Below are 19,188 nucleotides of genomic sequence, written 5' to 3' on the forward strand. Positions count from 1 at the left end.
GAAGGATCATATTAGCCTTTTCCATTTGTAATTGTAGCAGTTGATCTTCCGTAGAAACTTGCTTCTTTTCCAGCTTTTGAACTTTCTTTTTCACCTTTTGTGCAGTGGCGTCCACTTCTTTCACCTTTTCAGCCATTTCATTCATCATTTTAAGTGTCTCGGTTATCTGTGTCAGCTTTTGAACTTTCTTTTTCACCTTTTGTGCAGTGGCGTCCACTTCTTTCACCTTTTCAGCCATTTCATTCATCATTTTCAAGGTCTCGGTTTTCTGTGTCTGCTGTGTGGTGATGCACTGAGTCATTTTCAACATCTGATCCTTGAGGTTACTCATTTGGTCCAGTAGAGGGCGCATGGATTCTGCCAAAGTCTTTGCTAGCTTGTTGGCTCCTTCCGGTTTAGGGCTCTCAGTTTCTCTTTTTCCATCCTCTTCCCCACCATCTTTCTCAGTTGTTTACTTTGGAAAATATTTTGAAAGTCTCTGAATATGCGCTCAAACGCCTGAACTCGCCTTGGTAAGTATTTCTTAACAGTTATGCATGCCTTCTCTTCCGCTCCTCCCCCTCGATTCACTCAAAAGTTAATGTGGTTAGGAGGCGTCCCTTCCCCTCCCACTTCTCTCTCCATTTTCCATATGGGGTAGGGAGCTTTCTTTTTCTCTTTAACTGTCGTTTCGCTCAGTCAGACTCACGTTCATATCTGGTCTTCCGACCCCGCTTTACTTCATTTCATCCGCTCGATCTCCTACACTTGCTCCGGTCAGCATCACTAGGTCCCATTCGGGCATGGCGCAGGAAGGACCATTGGGACGGAGGAGCACCTCAATTCACCCACAACACGTAGGCGAAGAGGCGACTCCTCATAAGTCCCCTGGCTAGGAGCCTTCTGCCAGGCTCCCTGGGGGGGTAACGGGCCAGCGCTCCCCCTCCTTCCCGCCATGCACAGACCACATTCCCGGGACCGGGAGATGTGACTGTCTAGCGTGCTGCCATCAACCGGACCCTTTGCACCTTTTTCTTGACTTTTTTTAGTATTGGCGTCCATTTCCTTCACCTTCTCTGCCATTTGCTTCATTGCATTTAAAGATTTAGTCAATTGTAGCTGCTGTGAAGCCAAACTCTGCCCAATTGTTGACAACTGTTGCTTAATATTAGTCATCTCATCCAGAGTTTAGAAAGCTCAGTGGTCTCTTCCGTTCGAGGACTGCCCACTAGTTTCGCTTTCATCAGTTTGACTTTATCTGGTTTCTTCCCTGCCATCTTTTTGGATTATTTACTTTTCTAAGAGTTGCTAAAGTCTCTGATATTCACCCATACGCTTATCTGCGCTCTGGTAAGTCTCTTAAAACAGATTTAGACGCTTATTTTTCCGCTCCCCCCTCTTTATTTCTCTGGTCTTCGTTTATGCGTTTGGGAGGGGCCCCTCCCCCGCTCACTTTTCGTCGCTCATTAAGGGGGGCAGCTTTCTTTTTAAATCTTCATGCTCGCTTCAACCCGACTCACAGTTTGTGGCTGGCCAGCCGGCCACACTCGGCATCGTTTTTTCTCGCCCGATCTCCGTTGCTTGTCCCGGTCAGCAGCACTAATTCCATGTGGACACTCAGCAGCAGGACCTTCGGGGCAGAGGAGCACTTTAATTCTCCGGCATCGCACCGGCAAAGAGGTCGCCTCTCAAAAGCCCCCTGGCTAGGAGCCTTTTACCAAGGCTCCGGGGGGGGGGGGGTTCGCGACCTGTCACCCCCCCTCCTACATGCTGGTGTGCAGATTGCATCCCCGGGACGTTCGGGAGATGCGTCTGCCTGCGTGTCGCCATAAACCGGAAGCCGTCAAAATATTCTAATTTGTATCATCAACAAGAGTTACCTCAACTTCTCATCCCCTGCCCTATTGCTGGTTCAACTATGCCTGTTCAATAAAATCAACCTTTTTGTTTTAACTTTACTCCGTGTCAAGTGTCATTTCCAAAGGGATTTATAAGAGGGCTACTGCTGGGTTACAATAAATCTCTGGCCTGGGCAAAAGCCAAGTAACTTCTCTACCACAAGGTGGGACATGCAGAAAGTTATAATTCTATAATAGAAACAAGCTACTAAGAGGCTGCTCAGAAAGAATGGGGAACAGTGTTTTGGTGGGGAAATCTGCCTCACAGAAAAGAAGCAGCAGGGGTCCGTCATAATGTATTATGTCCACAGCCACTCTCCCCACCCCCCTGCCCTTTATAACAGAGACACTCTTCTTGCAGCTGGATTGCATCATGCAGGCAACGTGCACACCCATCCTCACTGTCTGCACCCAGGAGTCACTGGGCTGCTAATCATGCACTCCACCATCTTTCCAACATCTCATGTCAAACCCTCCTTTGTCTGGGCTCCAATGGTTCTGGAGACGGTGGGGGCAAGGTGGATGGTGGGATGCTCTCTGGTACTGAACTATGGGGCTATACCGCTGGGACACTACTTTCAGGCTGTGAACATGAGTAGCTTCCTCTAGCAGGCTTTCTGTAACTGGCTTCTGAAGAGTCCTCTGCCCCTTCAGGGTTAACTGTGCCCATTTGACCCAGAACACATTCTCTCTCTTTTTTTTTTTTTTTAAAAATTCAATTTACAACACAAAAACAAAACGTAAACTAGAAACAACGACACATGCTCGTGAACCTTAACTGAAAATCGCCAGTCCTCAAACTCAGACCAATTAGATATGTAAGAAGAAAAAGGAAATATTCCTCTAGCATGTTCCCCTGCCCCGCCATGGCAATATTTTGATGAATCCCAGGGGTAACGAATGGCAATATTAGACCTAGAAGGGACTTAATTAGAAGAGCTGGAGAGAATCACAGGAGTCCGTTCATCATATGGTACTGCATTTTGTCATAAATTAAAAAGGAATCTCCATCTCATTAAAGAAAGAGGACTTATAAGACTGTAAATCCAAGACCAGAAACCAAGATGCAATCCAGGTTCTGCCATGGGCCACATGAAAAACCGCCGGTCCAACTGCACTCCAAATGTGAAAAACAAGTCTGAGTTAGCCTACTGATTGTCTGACATGCCAGCAGACCCAACATCATGCAGTATTATCGGTAGGGTTGCCAACACTGAGTTGGAAGATTCCTGGAGATTTGGGGGGTGGAGCCTGGGGAGGAAAGGGTTTGGGGAGGGAAGAGAGCTCAGTGGGGTACAGTGCTATAGAGTCCACCTCTAAAGCAGCCGTTTTCTCCAGGGGAACTGATCTCTGTAGTCTGGAGAGGAGCTGTAATTCCAGGGGACCTCCAGGTCCCACCTGGAGGCCAGCATTCCTAATTGTTGACAATCATTCGAACAAAAATGAACAAGTTCCTTGTGCAAATTTTGTTTTCCATACAGAAATTCTCAACACATCTAGGAGGTGGAACTTCGCTCTTCAGAAACCTTGACATAATGTCTTGGGACTCTTCAATACTAAGCATCCTGTTGTAAGGATCAGAACTTTGGCTGTGAGTTCAGCACCTGAGAGCGGGAGAGGGACCGCCCTTGGTCCAGACACCTGTCCTGCATAGCTTTCACCGTCTTCGTTAGGAAACCTATTAAAACTGTATCTCTGTTTTATTTCAGTGCCTTATATGCCTAAGCTTATTTCCGAATGTATAAATCTCACTTTTGTTTCAATTCTGGCTGCATTTTGCCCAGTGTTATTCAGAAGCTGTGAGACACAAAAGCCTCCAACCATTTTGAATGCCAGTTTACTCTTCTGTTGGTGCTCAGATTATAGATACAAGCTTGGATCTACCCAGCTGTTTCACTCAACCTCACCTAATTCCCCTCCTTATTACAGCCACTGCCCCAAAAGGATTTTATTATTATTTATTATTATTTATTACCTTCAATTTCATATACCGCCCTAACCCCCTTGGGGGTCTCTGTGCGGTTTACATGGGGAGGTGCCAAGCACATTACACCCTAACTTTAGGCCACATTGTACTGGGGATGGGACAGCCTACCGACACCCAGGTGGAGGCTGGTGTTTCTTCGGTTCGGCTTGGCTCAATTCCCGGCAGTCCATTGGCTTGATGTTCCTTCTGGCGCTCTGGCAAGCCGGCACACGATCCTCCTCCGGCCTCGGCTGCATCCCTCAGGCTCCACCGCGCTTGTAGATGACGTCATCATGCATCTTCACCTCTGCTGACAGCCACCTGATGTTCCTGCCGCTGGCCACCAGGGATCACTCCTCTGGACCTGCTGCTGCTGAATGCTGCCGCCGCGTCGCCACGCCACGCTGCCTCCACCGCTGGTACTCCACTGCAGCCGGTGTCCTGCTGCCGCCGCTGCCGCCATCACTGTTGCTGTCGCCTCCTCCACACACCTTGCTAGAGGAGGATGCCCCCTACCCTTCTAAGGGTAGGTACCCATTTATCTACTCGCATTATAATTACTTTCTGCTTTTGAGCCGCTGGGTGGGCGGGAGCTAGGACTAGGGTCGAGAGCTCACCCCGGCCGCAGTGGGTCTCGAACAGCCATAGTGGCTGCTCAAGTGTTGTTAAAGCAGGCGTTTTACTGCCTGCGCCATCGCTCCCTTTTTGCTCATGCTGGTACCACGAACGTCAGCATAGTTATTCTGGCGACCTCGACCTGCCTTATCCACCACTAGAAGAGTTTTTTAAATCTAACCCATAGGTCGGCCCTCATTAGTACTTGGATGCAAGACCACCAAGGAAGACCAAGGTCACTATACAAAGGCAGGCAATGGCAAACCTCTGTTCATTTCTTGCCTTGGAAACCCCATGAGGAGTCGCTGTAAGTCAGCTGCAACTTGATGGCGCTTTCCACCACCACATAGATATACAGATATCTGCAACAGAACAAAGTCTTGAGTCCCGTGACCAACAAAGTTTAATTCTGGGTATAAACTTTCATGTGCGTGCACACTTGTTCAGATGCCTGAAGAATCTGAAGAATACGTAAAAGTATCTGATGAAGTATGCATGCCAAAAAAGCTTATACCCAGAATTAAACTTTGTTGGTCTTAAAGCGGCCGCTGGACTGAAACTTTGTTCTGTTGCATTAGACCAACACGGCTACTCACCTGAAGGTATCTGCAATGTCACTATAATTCCTGCTCTGATCTATCCGAGTAATGCCGATGGCACCCTAAATAAAATAACTGGGATGGGAGCAATCCTGAATTAATTGCAAGGGGGAAAGGGCTATAAGAGGACCTGTGGTTCTTACACATTGAAAAGCACACTTGAGTAGTCTGTTGAGTGTACAGAATTGTCTCTGTTCCATCAGCCATGCCCTCCCCTTTGAGGCTGGCACGGAGGACCAAGTGGCTGGGAAAGTGGGAGGCTTGAACGGCACAGATTCAAAACCTGGAGAAACCTTGTTCAAGATGCACACAAACTGATGTTAAACAACAGCATAAGGCATTTATTCACTCGTAAACAACTAATATTACTAAAAATGCAGGGAAAACACTCAAATATTTATGCATACGAAATTCAAGCTGCAAGTCGCCAGATGCTTTTCCAAATGGAGCTCTGTTTTCCTTAAGTCAGTCTGTCATTTTACGTCCACGCCAGCAGGATGGATATCTGAACACTTTTTAACCGGATATGTAGAGCAGGGGTGTCAAACATAAGGCCAGGGGGCCAGGGCTCTTACCCAGCCCACAAGCAACTGGTATGTATGGAAATGTAAGGTACTTCCCCTTTTATGGTATCCCTTGGGGGGAAAACTTGTCTTGTATATGATTAAATACATTTATGGGGGATTTTGCGGGTTCCCCAGTAAATCATTTGGTTTAACTCCTAGAAACCAAATGCTTTTGTTTGTATTTTGAGTTTAAAAAAATATTGTTAATTGGTTTTGTCTGTGTCCTTTATAAAGTTTATACCTCCAGTACCTGGCATTACATTTTATGGCAAACATGGCCCGGGCCAACAAAAATGACATCTATGTCAGATCCAGCCCTCATAACAAATGCGTTCGATGCCTCAGACATGGAGCACTTTTTTCTCTGTCTGTCACACACACAGTTTAAAGCTTTACATACAAAAAAAAATTCTATATACTGGGTTTTTGAGAAACCAAGATCTTCCACAGGACGGCAAACACTTCAGGAGCCTCTAATGAACATGGGATGCTGCCCAAAGGCCTGTGCACACATTACAATGAACACGCATACAACCTGCATGAATGCACAGACTTCGGTTTCAAAGGAAGAACTAACAGCTTCAATCCCACGAAACACCAGCCAAAAGCACCAATGATCCAGGATTTTACCTGTCCTCTCCTCCCCCCGGAAGCCATTTTCAATTCTGGGAAAATTTATTCCCAAGATTGATGATGATGATGATGATGATGATGATGATGATGATGATGATGATGATGATGATGAATTTTATTTATTAAATTTATACCCCACCCTATCCCACAAGTGGGATCAGGGTAGCTTATGCCACACCTGGAGCATTGTGTGCAGTGCTGCACCTGGAGTACTGTGTGCAGTTCTGGAGGCCTCACTCCAAAAAGGATGTGGGCAAAATCGAGAGGGTGCAGAAGAGAGTGATGAGGAGGATCAGGGGTCTGGAGACTGAGCCCTACGAGGAAAGGCTAAGGGCCCTGGGAATGTTTAGTCTGGAGAAGAGGCGATTGAGGGGGGACATGATTGCTCTCTTTAAATATCTGAAAGGCTGTCATTTGGAGGAGGGCGAGGAGCTGTTCCAGTTGGCAGCAGAGGATAGGACACAAAGCAACAATTTTAAATGACATGTAGAAAGGTATCGGCTGGATATTAGGGAAAACTTTTTCATGGTCAGAGTGGTCCAAAGGTGGAATCAGCTGCCTAGGGAGGTGGTAGGTACGCTCCCCTTTGCTGACAGCTTTCAAGAAGAGGCTGGATGAGTATTTGTCAGAGCTGCTTTAGGCTGCTCCTGCATTGGGCAGGGGGTTGGACTAGATAGTCTGCATGGCCCCTTCCAACTCTAAAGGTAAAGGTAAAGGTTCCCTTGCTCGCAAGCCAGTCGAATCCGACTCTAGGGTTGCGGAGCTCATCTCCGTTTCAAAGCCGAAGAGCCAGCGCTGTCCGAAGACGTTTCCGTGGTCATGTGGCCGGCATGACTAAACACCAAGGCGCACGGAACTTTCCCATCCAAGTACTGACCCCCCTTAGCTTCTAAGAGCTGACAAGATTGGGTATATATTCCACATCCTAGAACACCAAACTGCAGATAGTATCCAGTAAGCAAGGCAGTATAAAGGGAGAGTAAAAGAAGGCTGCCAAACAATTTTACAGGCAATTAAAATTAAAACTTTACTGTTGTTCAGTCACACAGTCAAGTCTGACTCTTCACGACCCCAAGGACCACATCATGCCAGGCCCTCCTGTCTTCCATCATCAGAGGTCATTTCGGGGGGGATCGCGGGGAATCGCAGTTCTCCCGGGTGAGGTACGGGGGGCACATAATGAAGCCCCGCCCGCTGCTTCCGGCCGCCCTACTTCCGGCCCTCATTCAGCCAGGAGGAGGCAGGAGAAGAGGGAGGGTAAGTTGCTTCCTCCCTGCCTCTCCCCACCCCTGCCTACCTGGGGCCAGGGAGGGCCTTCGTGGGGCTTCTTTGCACTCCCGCCGGCCTTGCAGGTTCACCGCCGGGCCCCTCATGGGGCTCGGCAGTGGAGCTGCAAGGCCGGCGGGGGCCGGGACCATTGGGGGCAGGGCGTGTGGCCTTATGACACACTTCCGGTGATGTCAGGGGGTGTGGCCTTATGACACACTTCTGGTGATGTCAGGGGGTGTGGCATATGCTAATGAGTTATGCTAATGAGTTCCCCTAGCTCTTTTTCTACGAAACGACCCCTGAGTGGAGGTTTGCTCACGGGAGAGAAAGGGAAGAGAGAGTGTCTGCCCTCTTCCCGCTCTCCAATACAGCTGGCCAATGGGTGTGGCTATTAGTACATTCAAGTCCCACCACCCAAGAAACAAACTGTCTCAGGATCAGACATGACTCCTGATGGGAGGGATTTACCCACTATTCTTGTCCCACTTTAAACCACTGTGTTTCCACTTTAAATATAGAACCATGGAACTTAATGACTGTAAAATGGATGTAGCCTTGTTAAGTTTTGTAGTATGATGACAAAATTAAATAAAACTTAAAAATAACAATAAAACCATAGAATAGCACCGGGATAACTGTGCGGTTTCAAGTCGCATGTTCAGTGCAACAAAAGAATTGCTCAGCAGGCCTACAAAGAAAAATCATCGGTGCACTGTTCACAAATTGTTTTTTACGTGTATGCAGGGTAAGTGAGTTAGGCCACCAGTCTTACGGATTATTGTTACTGACAGCAGCTTTTCCCCAGATTTTATGCAAGCCCAGGGGTCGACGACTTTTTATAACTAAGAAGAAGATTTATACCCCGCCCTTCACTTGGAGTCTCAGAGCGGCTTACAAACTCCTTTCCCTTCCCCTCCCCACAACAGACACCCTGTGAGGTGGGTGGGGCTGAGAGAACTCTGACACAAACTGCTCTTTTTCAAGGACAGCTGTGCCAGGGCTTGTGACTGACCCAAGGTCACATCAGCAGGTGCAAGTGGAGGAGTGGGGAATCAAACCCAGTTCTCCCAGATTAGAGTCCGTACACATAACCACTACACCAAACTGGCTCTCCACTAAAGAACCAACCATATCAGAAGAAGAGATCAACAAAGAGACAGCATCGATATGTCTAAGTTGCAACACGGCCCCATCTGCAGATGCTTAAACTGAGCAACATTGTCAAGGTAAATCCACTCTGATTGCTGCTTTTATTGTTTTATTCAGGTACAAGCTCTCCCTCCTCTGTGAGGGCAGATCTGCACGTTCCCCCTCCCCCAATAGCTAGCAATCCAAAATAGTCCAGTGGAGCCTGAGCGGTGGGTATTGCCTTCTGACACACTTCCGGTGATGTTAGGGGGTGTGGCATATGCAAATAAGTTATCCTAATGAGTTATGCTAATGAGCTCCTGCACCTCTTTGTCTACGAAATGACCCTGGTGAGAAGACTAAGGAAAGAGAGGTTTGCAGGGAGGGCAAGGGGGAGGAAAAGCAGGGTATGGAAGGAAAAGAGGAAGAGGAGGAGGAGGTTGCAGTGAGAGGAAAAGATGGTGCAGGTATCATAAGCCAGAAAGGTGGCTGGAGGCAGGTATCAGAAGCCAGATGGCAAAGCAGGAACCAGTGAAGGATTTCCCCATGAGTTTCTCGTGGGTCCCTGCTTGTAAGAAAGCCTCTTTGCATAACTGAAAATACACAATAGCATTACTGATAACACGTTTCTGCAGTTCAATGCTGGCGGTTGTGGGTCCTTTTTTAGGAAACGCCTAATGTGAAATCTGGCAATAAATAATTAATACACACAGGGGTTCCCTGTGCAATCTTTTTAGTACATTAGCATAAATCTGTGCATGGTTTACGCATGGATTGCTGGCAATGGTCCCTCTCCATAAATTCCCTTTCTGCACAGCATCTCTCAGAAGCCCTTCAGTCCCCTAAAAACCTTTGCCTGCCATTCCCTTCACAGACTAATTAATTTTAGCCTCCCAAACAGGCATGTGCTCTACTACTGAATAACAGGAGCCCCCTCCTGAATGTAAAGTAAGGTAAAAGGTAAAGGTTTCCCTTGCTCGAAAGCCAGTCGAATCCGACTCTAGGGGGCGGTGCTCATCTCCGTTTCCAAGCTGAAGAGCCAGCGCTGTCCGAAGACGTTTCCATGGTCATGTGCCCGGCATGACTAAACACCAAGGCGCACGGAACGCTGTTACCTTCCCACCAAAGTGGTACCTATTTATCTACTTGCAATTTCTTGCTTTTGAACTGCTAGGTTGGCAGGAGATGGGCCAGAGAAACTCCGTCACGTGGCACTCGGGTCTCGAACTGCTGAACTACAGACCTTCCAGTCTGCAGCTCAGCGTTTTAACCTCTGAGCCACCGCAGCCCCTCTAAAGTACCAGCATGTAATGCCCTACCTTAGATGCTTCTGGCTCTACTTGCTGCCTCTTTGGCGTTCCTTTCGACTCGGGCAACTTCGACGAGTTTTCCTTCTTAAGTGAGGACGATTCCACCCTCTCGCCTTCAAGCTGCAGGTTAATGCCTTCCGTGTGGACAGAGAGATCGATACCATTTGGATTTAGGCTGCAGTGGATAGCTGGGAGACAGGGAGGAATCGCAATGAGTTTCCAGTGTCAAAAAGAGGAAATAATGGTCATCTCGCAGATAGACTGGATTGTTCGTTCCGAACTTCCTGTCACATGTTAGCATCACATAGAGGAATGGGAGGGATACACAGGCAAGGCCACGGTAACACGCAAATGGGTTTCTGTGGGTCAGCATGAAGAAAGTGCGTGCTAGAAGGCGGCTAAGAAAAGCCATCGAAGCCCCTCCTCCATGAACACCAGAACCATTCATTGAAGGTGACAGATTTTGCCACTCCTTTACTTTCTCCGACATAACCAGAGTACAAACCTCAGTTATTACTCCCAGCACTGGGTAACCCTGATCCAAACAACAGACATGCCACTGGAATGCAATTTGGCCCCCAAGGGAGGGGCTGTGGCTCAATGGTAGAGCATCGGCTTGTCATGCAGAAGGTCCCAGGTTCAACCTCCAGCGCCTCCAGTTAAAAGATCTGGCAGCAGGTGATATGAAAGACATAAGAACATAGGAGATGCCAATGTTGGATCAGGCCAAAGGCCCATCCAGTCCAACACTCTGTATCACACAGTGGCCAGAAATACCAGTGCCATCAGGAGGTCCACCAGTGGGGCCAGGACACTAGAAGCCCTCCCACTGTTGAGCACCAAGAAGACAGAGCATCACTTGCCCCAGAGTCCCTATCTATACCTTGTGGCTAATATCCACTGATGGACCTCTGCTCCATATGCTTATCTAATTCCCTTTTGAAGCCGTCCATGCTTGTAGCCGCCACCACTTCCTGTGGCAGTGAATTCCATGTGTTAATCACTCTTTGGGTGAAGAAGGACTTCCTCTTATCCGTTCTAACCCGACCGCTCAGCAATTTCATGGAGTGCCCACGAGTTCTTGTATTGCGAGAAAGGGAGAAAAGTACCTCTTTCTCTATCTGCTCTTTCCCATGCATAATCTTATAAACCTCAATCATGTCACCCCTCAGTAGTCGTTTCTCCAAGCTAAAGAGCCCTAAGCGCTTTAACCTTTCCTCATAGGGAAAGTGTTCCAACCCTTTTATCATTCGAGTTGCCCTTTTCTGCACTTTCCCCAAAGCTATAATATCCTTTTTAAGGTGTGGTGACCAGAACTGCACACAGTATTCCAAATGAGGTCGCACCATTGATTTATATAGGGGCATTATGATATTGGCTGATCTGTTTACAATACCTCTGCCTGAGACCCTGGAGAGCTGCTTCCAGTCTAGGTAGACAATACTGACTTTGATGGTACGAGGGTCTGATTCAGTACAAGGCAGTTTTATGGGTTCATGGGCGATCCCTGCAGCATTCAAACCTTCTCTCCACTCTGGCCCATGACAGGACCTTGCCTTCTAATCTATAACAAATATTACAGATACAGCAGCCTTGATATTTTACTTATTTGTTATATTTATCTCCCACTGCACAGTTTAGGAGAGATCCTTTAAAGATTTTTCACTGCCTTAAGCCTTTCCCACCCCCTAACTCTGAGCACATGAAACTGCCTTACATGGAGACCATCGGTCTACCAGGAAACCATAGATCTTTCTGGCGGTTCCTAGATTCCTAGAGCTACCCTAGAAGTGATGTAGCAACACTGCCAGCATCACTGCCCACCCCCCACTGCCCTGCCCTGCCCTCAACCTCTTCGCTAGATGCCAGGCTCAACCAAGCAACCCTACTCCGGAATCTGCATTTTCAGAGTACGAAACAGAGACACACACAGGGCTCCGCAACTTTGCAGGCAGACAGAAAGGCCTTCAAGGCACCCAGTGCGACGGCAAGGGCCTCTCAGATGAAGTGCTGCCCAGGTTTTCACCCTCCCCCATGATGTCTGCACTGTGTTTTTACAGCTTTCCGTATAATTAATGAACCACTTTCTCTCCATTTCCAGCAAAGAGGTTCACAGTCTCTGCTCCTGTTAGTAATTCACCGAGGGGGAGTGAAAATTGAAGAGTCCTGGCAGAGAACTGCAATACAGAATTAAAGCGAGAGAGAGAGAGAGAGAGAGAGAGAGAGAGAGAGAGAGAGAGAGAGAGAATCCCCAGCCTACGTCTGTGTTGCCCATTTCGGCAGGCTTCTACCTGATCCACTCCAGTGCTTCCTCATTTCTAGCCAGATTTGAAAAAAAAAACTGCATTTGTGGAAGGTAAAACCTGGAGCCTCAAACCTCCAACCCGGGGGCAGCCTTAGCCACGGGGCAAGCGGGGAAGCCGCCCTGGGCCCCTGCTGGGATGGGGCCCCCCTCTGGGGCAATCCCCCACTGACGAGCTGCCCGGCAAGTGGAAGCCGCTGCTGCCGGTTTTATGACGACAGCCATCACTCAGGCAGCCCCAAGCCCACATTAACATCTGATGAAGGGTTTACCGTTTTTGCTGGATCCACAGCCCCCAAAAGAGGAAGTAAGCCTCCTGGGCCACTCCTGGTAGTGAAGGAGAGGGAAGCAGGCCAGGAACCTTTCTCTCCCGGCCTCCCCTCTGTGACCCCACTGGTATACCTCGCATCAGAGGGGGAGCCTGTTCTACTGGCATTTACAGACACCCTCACCTCTAAACTACCCCAGAGTACCCCAAAGTATTGTTCCTGGGCTGGGTGAAACTCACCACCACCCCCTGAAATTGCACTGACAAGATTCCATTTTGGACACTGGCCTCTGAAAGGGACAGCTGGCCTGCCACCCTTCCCCTCCCATCCGGAGGGATTTGCTGAGGGACGGGAGGGAGCCCCGCAGTGATCACGGCCCCTCCCCCAGGGACCGGATAGTAAGTGATGTGAAAGGCCTCTTCCCGAGATCCTGGACAGTCACGGCCAGTCTGAGCTGACAAGAATGACCTCAATGGACGAAAGGTCCGATTCAGTGTAAGGCAAACGCCCTCATGCCCTCCTGACCCAGTTTCCAAAATCTCACCCCAGCTCCTCCACAACCAGCAGGGTTACAGTGAGGTAAACTCATGAGTGATCTTAGCCACAAGGCACTCAGGCAGTTGAAGAAGAGACTGGATTCATACCCCGCCCTTCACTACCCGAAGGAGTCTCAGAGCGGCTTACAGTCTCCTTCCCTCCCCACAACAGACACCCTCTGAAGTAGGTGGGGCTGAGAGAGCTCTTTGGAGAACTGCCCTTGAGAGAACAGCTCTGAAGTAACTTGTGGCTGACCCAAGGTCACACCAGCAGCTGCGTGGGGAGGGTTGGGGAATCAAACCCAGTTCTCCCAGATTAGCGTCCATGATCCTAACCACTGCACCAAACTGGGGCCTAGGCTGAGCAGTGTTCCAACTGCCCTTGGGCCACCACCACCCTGACGGTAGGGAACGAACAGGGAGAGGAGGCTCCCCCCACCATGCATACCCCCCTCCTCTGGAGCTCAGGCAACCAGCTCAGCATTGCCAGTGCCTGTTTACCGCCTCAGCAGCTGGCACCATGCCCACCACTCACTTGGGCTTGGGGTGTCCCCAGCAAGGGATTGGGATGCAGTCATCCTGGGGCCTCTTTCTGGACTTTTGACCAGAGCCCTAGAATCACTAAGACGGCACCCCTGCATGCCAGACAGTGACGGCAAACATAATTAGGAAGGAAAAGGTGGAGGAAGAAAAGAAAAATAAATGTAAGGAGGGAAGTCATCAAAGGCAAGGAGAGTGAATCAAGGAAAGGACTTTAGAGTGGTCGAGATCTATACAGGAGGAGGGTAGCAGGTGCCAAAAAAAATAATAATCCCAGCCAATGTTCCCTCTAAGCTAAGGGTAGCAGGTGCCAAAAAAATAAAATAATCCCAGCTTTCCTCCGACTGCTGCAGTGGGAAAACTTCACCCATTGCATGGCTGCAATTCCTGTCCCTGGAAAAGGCAGCAATGCTAGGGAAGAGGAAGACCCACCATGAGACGGATGGACTCAATCAAGGAAGCCGCCCGCGGCCCTCGGCTTGCAAGACCTGAGCTAGACTGTTAACAATAGGATGTTTCGGAGATCCTTATTTCATAGGGTGGCTATAAGTCAGAAGCGATTTGACAGCACTTAACACACACACAGAGAGAGTTCCCGGCTCTCATTGAGCCGTTAGAAGAGCAGTGACTGGGAGAGAGGGAAAAGGCTGCAGTAAAATGTGGCAGGTTCCAGGAAATGTAGGTGTGATTTCACTTCCCGCCCTTTCAGCACTTACATTTCTGAATGCAGCAAGTAATAATATAGATATTGGCACGTTATCATCAAATGCTTTAGTACTAATCTTTCTGCTCAGATTGCGTAACTCTATCACATTTTTATCTCCCCTCCCCCCCCCCAAGCTGCTCAGGACAGTGTATTCTTCCCTCCATTTTATTCTTACAACCATCCTGTGAGGCAGCCAAGGCTGAGAGAGAATGATTGTCCCAAGGTCACTCAGAGAGTGGGAATTTGAACTTTGCTCTCTTAGTTCAACACTATACAACTGGCAGTCTAAATTCACAGTTGGAGTGGTCTTAGTTATGGGCAGTCTGGGTAATTGTTCAGGAAATTGCTTTTGAGGAGCCCCAATGTCCAGTGTGGGGGGTGATACAAAATAGAGCAAAGTCAGAACACAGACTGTACATTGTGAGAACTGGGCACTTTATTCTTGTTCAGAGTGAGTTGGGTGGAAATAAAGGATTCCTGTAGAGGCCCATTCTTGGCTTTGGCCCAGGACTCCAGAATTGCAAAGACTGCCCCTGCTCCAACTTTCAAGCAACCAACTTCATATAGTTCTGAAAGTTAAAAAATATATATAGTGTATGTATCTGGGGGGGGATAGAGGAAGGGCAGAGATATCATAGGCTCAGACCTAGTATACACACACAGTGCAATGAGGTAGTCGGATTTTGTGGTGGTAGAATGGTCCATTTTAGGAAGCATTTTGGAAAACAGAATCCGCCGCTGTAATCTGACATGGTACAATCCATTCTTTCATTTCAACAATCTGCCACCTCAATCATATAGAGTTGGGGGTCATCAGCATATTGGTGACACCTGACTCCAAAGCTCCACGTTCTCATTTAATGGCCTGACTGAATTTTAAACAACATAAATGACAAAATGGAACCCTGGGTCATTCTCTGTCACCCTGCCCAAAAAACAGTGAGTTTGGCCTATGCTTATAATGGGCCAAACCATCCTGTCATGAGTCAGCCACGGCTCACGGATAGCAAGGACTTCTCAGGAGAAGAGGACTGCTCAGGAGAAGAGGAGCCCCTTGTAGCCAACCTTGAGTTAACAGAAGCTGACCAGCAGCAAAATGAGCTGCAGGCTTGTCAGGATGCACAGCCAACAGCTGGTGCAGAGCCACCAATACCCTCCAGACCTGACTCAGCAGGTGAACCTCAGTTGGCCATTCCCAGCCAACCAGTGTCACCTACACCCTTAGAATACCACAGACAGGGGCTGAGAACAGAGCTACAGACAAGATGGTAAAGTGCACACCTCCTGGCCCAATGCCAGCTGCTTGCTGATAACAAAGATGAGCAGTTGCAGGATTGCTTCTAAGCAGCTGGCTGCAAGCATGACCCTTAGGCATGGGGCTATAAAACCAGTCAAGAGAGGTTGTTAGGTGTGGGCACAATGTGTACAATAGACACTAAGCCATTGACTATGCCGTGTCTGACTTCTGGACCCCTGATCATGGACTGAATGACTGCTTTTCCTGGCTTCTGGACCCCTGACCTTGGACTGAAGACTCTGCTTTACCTGACTTCTGGCACCTGATACTCAGAGCCTGCAAGCCAGTACACATCCTTTGTCAAGGAAGGCTTTTCAAATAAAAGTCTTATTATTGCATCCTTGGCCTTGACCTGGATGGCCTAGGTTAGCCTGATCTTGCCAGATCTTGGAAGTTAACCAGGGTCAACCCTGGTCAGTATTTAGATGAGAGACCATCAAGAAATGGTGGGCAGGCAATGGCAAACCACCTCTGTAAGTCTCTTGCCTTGAAAACCCTACAGGGTAGCCATAAGTTGGCTAAGACTTGGTGGCACTTTACACACATCATGTCCTTGAAGAGTCGAGGAAAATTCTTACCAGGGATGAATTGACAGTCCTGGGCAATGGAACCATGATCTTATCCAGACAAGATTTATTAGACAGGTAGGACAAAGTTCTGTTTTGCAGGTGGTGGCTTTCACAGCTTCCATGGACCTTATCTGCATCAGCCATAGAGGACAACCCAAAACTACCCATGATATACTGACCAAAAGGCACTTCTGGTACCTCAGTGGATCTCCTTTAAAACAAGCCTCAGAGTTGGACAAGATAAGAGAATTTTTTTCAACAAAGAAGCTAGCTCAAGCATCACAGTGATCCACCGCACCATTTCCAGTGGTTTGGATCCAGGTGTAAGCAAACCCCAGACCAGCCTAAGGAATTTTGCTACATGAAATTCTGTTGACACAGTAGCAGCTGCAAAGCTTTCTTCTCCGTCACCATCACCATGACCTCATAGTTCCGCCAGCAGCCTCTATAGTAGCATTGTTCTGATTCAGCACATCTTCCACTAACAAGATCTCCCAACCTGTTTTGCAGCTCTCTTGTAAACCATGGGACTAGAAATCTCTGAAGGGTAAGGAAGGAGTCCAGGAAGCAATTCTGTAAGCATCTCTTCAGACCAGTGTTTCACTAGAGACAAAAAAACCCACCAGACACCATGTCTACCTGCTGTTCCAGCAAACAAAAGAGAGTTGGAGACAGACTAAGGGGAATTTCACATTACCCAGTTTCACCCGATTTCAAGCCGGCAATGATCCGTTTTAAAGTGAACCGGTATAGGGCTGCCATTTCACACATGGCTTTCCCCTTCCGGTAAAGAACTGGATCTGAAGCGGTTTGCCATTTCAGACTGCACCGCTTTTTCCCGATTTTCTCCTGCCGTTTTTCGCCCGTGCGGGCAATCTCCGGCTTTTTTTTTTAACGTTCGCTTTAGAGCACTATAGTGCTATAGCAGTATAACAAAACACTCCATGCATTCCAATGAGATTGATATAATGCTATTCCGCTATAGCGCTATAACGCTATAAAGCAAACGTTTTTTTAAAAAAGCCGGAGATCGCTCGCGCGGGTGAAAAACGGCGGGGAAAAGCGCATCGGAACCCGGAGAGGAAACTGAGGAGTACTTGGAAGTGGTTGACAGGTAAAACACTTCAGCCAAGTTTCCTAAACGGGACAGAAGCGATTGTGTATGAAATGACAAATATATTCCAGAAGGGAACCGGTTCTCAAACGGTTCTGTCTGAAATGAAAGACCAGAAACCGTTTGGGAACCGTTCCTCTTCCGGAATATATCGCCTGTCTGAAATTCCTCTAAGACTGTACTCAGTCAGACACGCTTGGAGCAAGCTGAGCCCAAATGATGCTTCCAGAGCCTCAGAGAATGACTTCAGAGCAGAGGTTCCCAAACTTTTCAGTATGGTGACCCAAAAGTCCAAATTTACTTGGCATGGTAACTCATCCAGGGCTAGCCCAAGGTTTCTTGGTGCCCTAGGCAAACTATGACCTTGGTACCCATCTAGTTCAGCATTGCATTTTCTACAGAAGCTAACCAGACGTTTTTGAGAAACCAACAAACATTGCAGCTGCCCCCACTATGAACCCCAAGCAAGTGAGAAAGTGATTAAAATGTGAAACTTGCTACCAGGGGATGTAGTGATAGCCACAGGAATAAACAGCTTTAAAGGAGGATTAGAAAGATTCATGGAGAATAAGTCTATCAACGGCTATTAACTATGGCAACTGAGGAGAACCTCCACATTCAGAGGCACTGATCCTGTGTATCCCAGAGCCAAGAGGCAACATTAGGGGAAGGCCTCAATCTCTGTGCCCTCTTGTGGGCCATCCAGAGGAACTGGTTGGCCACTGTGTGAGAGAACGCTGGACTAGATGGACCACTGGTCTAATTCAGCAGGGCTCTTCTTATGTTCAAATGGCATTCTGACATACACAGGCATTGCATATGAAGGTTACACTCCAGTGCCTATTGTTTTCTTCTCCATAGCTCCCTCTAATTTCCCTCTAATTTCCCCTAAGATTCTCATTCACTGTAGTGACCACACATTTCACTTTATCAACATGTATATGCAGTGAAGAAAAAGATACCAGCTAATGTATAACATGGAAGATATTGTTTCCAGGGACAGATCTTGGTTTCCAAGAATCGAAAGAGAGCAATGTAAAGGGCATGGGCAGCCATTAGGGAGGGCTGGCCTGCGACCCACTTTCAAAGGCTTTGCGACCCACTTTTGGGTCCCAACTACAGGTTGGTAAGCACTGCTTCAGAGCAATCTGGGAAGCAATGGTGGACATAAAACCTACTCATCCACCTTCCCCCTTACTGAGAAGCCCGAGTGCTCACTTCAGTTGCTTGCTTGGAGGAGTGGCCCCCCATGCAAAGCAAAATGGCATGTCACTGCTTGTTATGTGAGTATGGGTCAACTACCCTAGCTGTACGCCAGTTGGGGTGTCACACTTCTGAAGGTGGACCATTCTAATTGGTATCCTGTCCTTGCAGTATGAAATGGTTGAACCCAAGAAGCAGCCTTATTTTGGTCCATCAAGGTCAGTATTGTCTACTCAGGCTGGCAGTGGCTCCAGGGTCTCAGGATGAGGTTTTTCACATCACCTACCACCTCATACTTTCAAGTGGAGATACTGGGGATTGAACCTGGTGCCTTCTGCATACAAAGCAACGGCTGCTGAGGCCTCCGCCTGTTTCTACCTCAGCTTAAGGTTAACATCCAGAACAAAACAGCAAGAGTCCAAGTAGCACCTTAAAGACTAACCAAATTTCTGGCCGGGCATGAGCTTTCATGAGTCGCCACAAATTTTGTTCGTCTTTCAGGTGCTACTGGACTCTTGCTCTTCTACTGCTACAGACAGACTAGCACGGCTACCCATCTTGACCTATCAGCTGAAACAAACTAAGAGGAAAGAGGAGGAGTTCAGTCTTGAGCGGTGTGTGTAAACACTACAAATGTAGTTACCATTAATGTTGCCATAGGAACAGAATAAGCAGTGAACAGGGTAGGG

General features: G+C 48.1%; 1 protein-coding gene across 1 annotated transcript in view; it reads right to left on the reverse strand.

Moving 5' to 3' along the window:
- SAMD12 (sterile alpha motif domain containing 12) overlaps nucleotides 1-19,188 on the reverse strand; it is a 344,079-nt gene that overhangs the window by 299,694 nt on the left and 25,197 nt on the right. The window contains exon 2 of the mRNA XM_015417983.1: nucleotides 9,973-10,151. Coding sequence (XP_015273469.1) covers nucleotides 9,973-10,151 — 179 coding nt within the window. The remainder of the gene's footprint in view (nucleotides 1-9,972; nucleotides 10,152-19,188) is intronic.

This window comes from Gekko japonicus, unplaced genomic scaffold, assembly GCF_001447785.1.
Source record: "Gekko japonicus isolate JY-2015 unplaced genomic scaffold, Gekko_japonicus_V1.1 scaffold1054, whole genome shotgun sequence".
NCBI lineage: Eukaryota > Metazoa > Chordata > Lepidosauria > Squamata > Gekkonidae > Gekko > Gekko japonicus.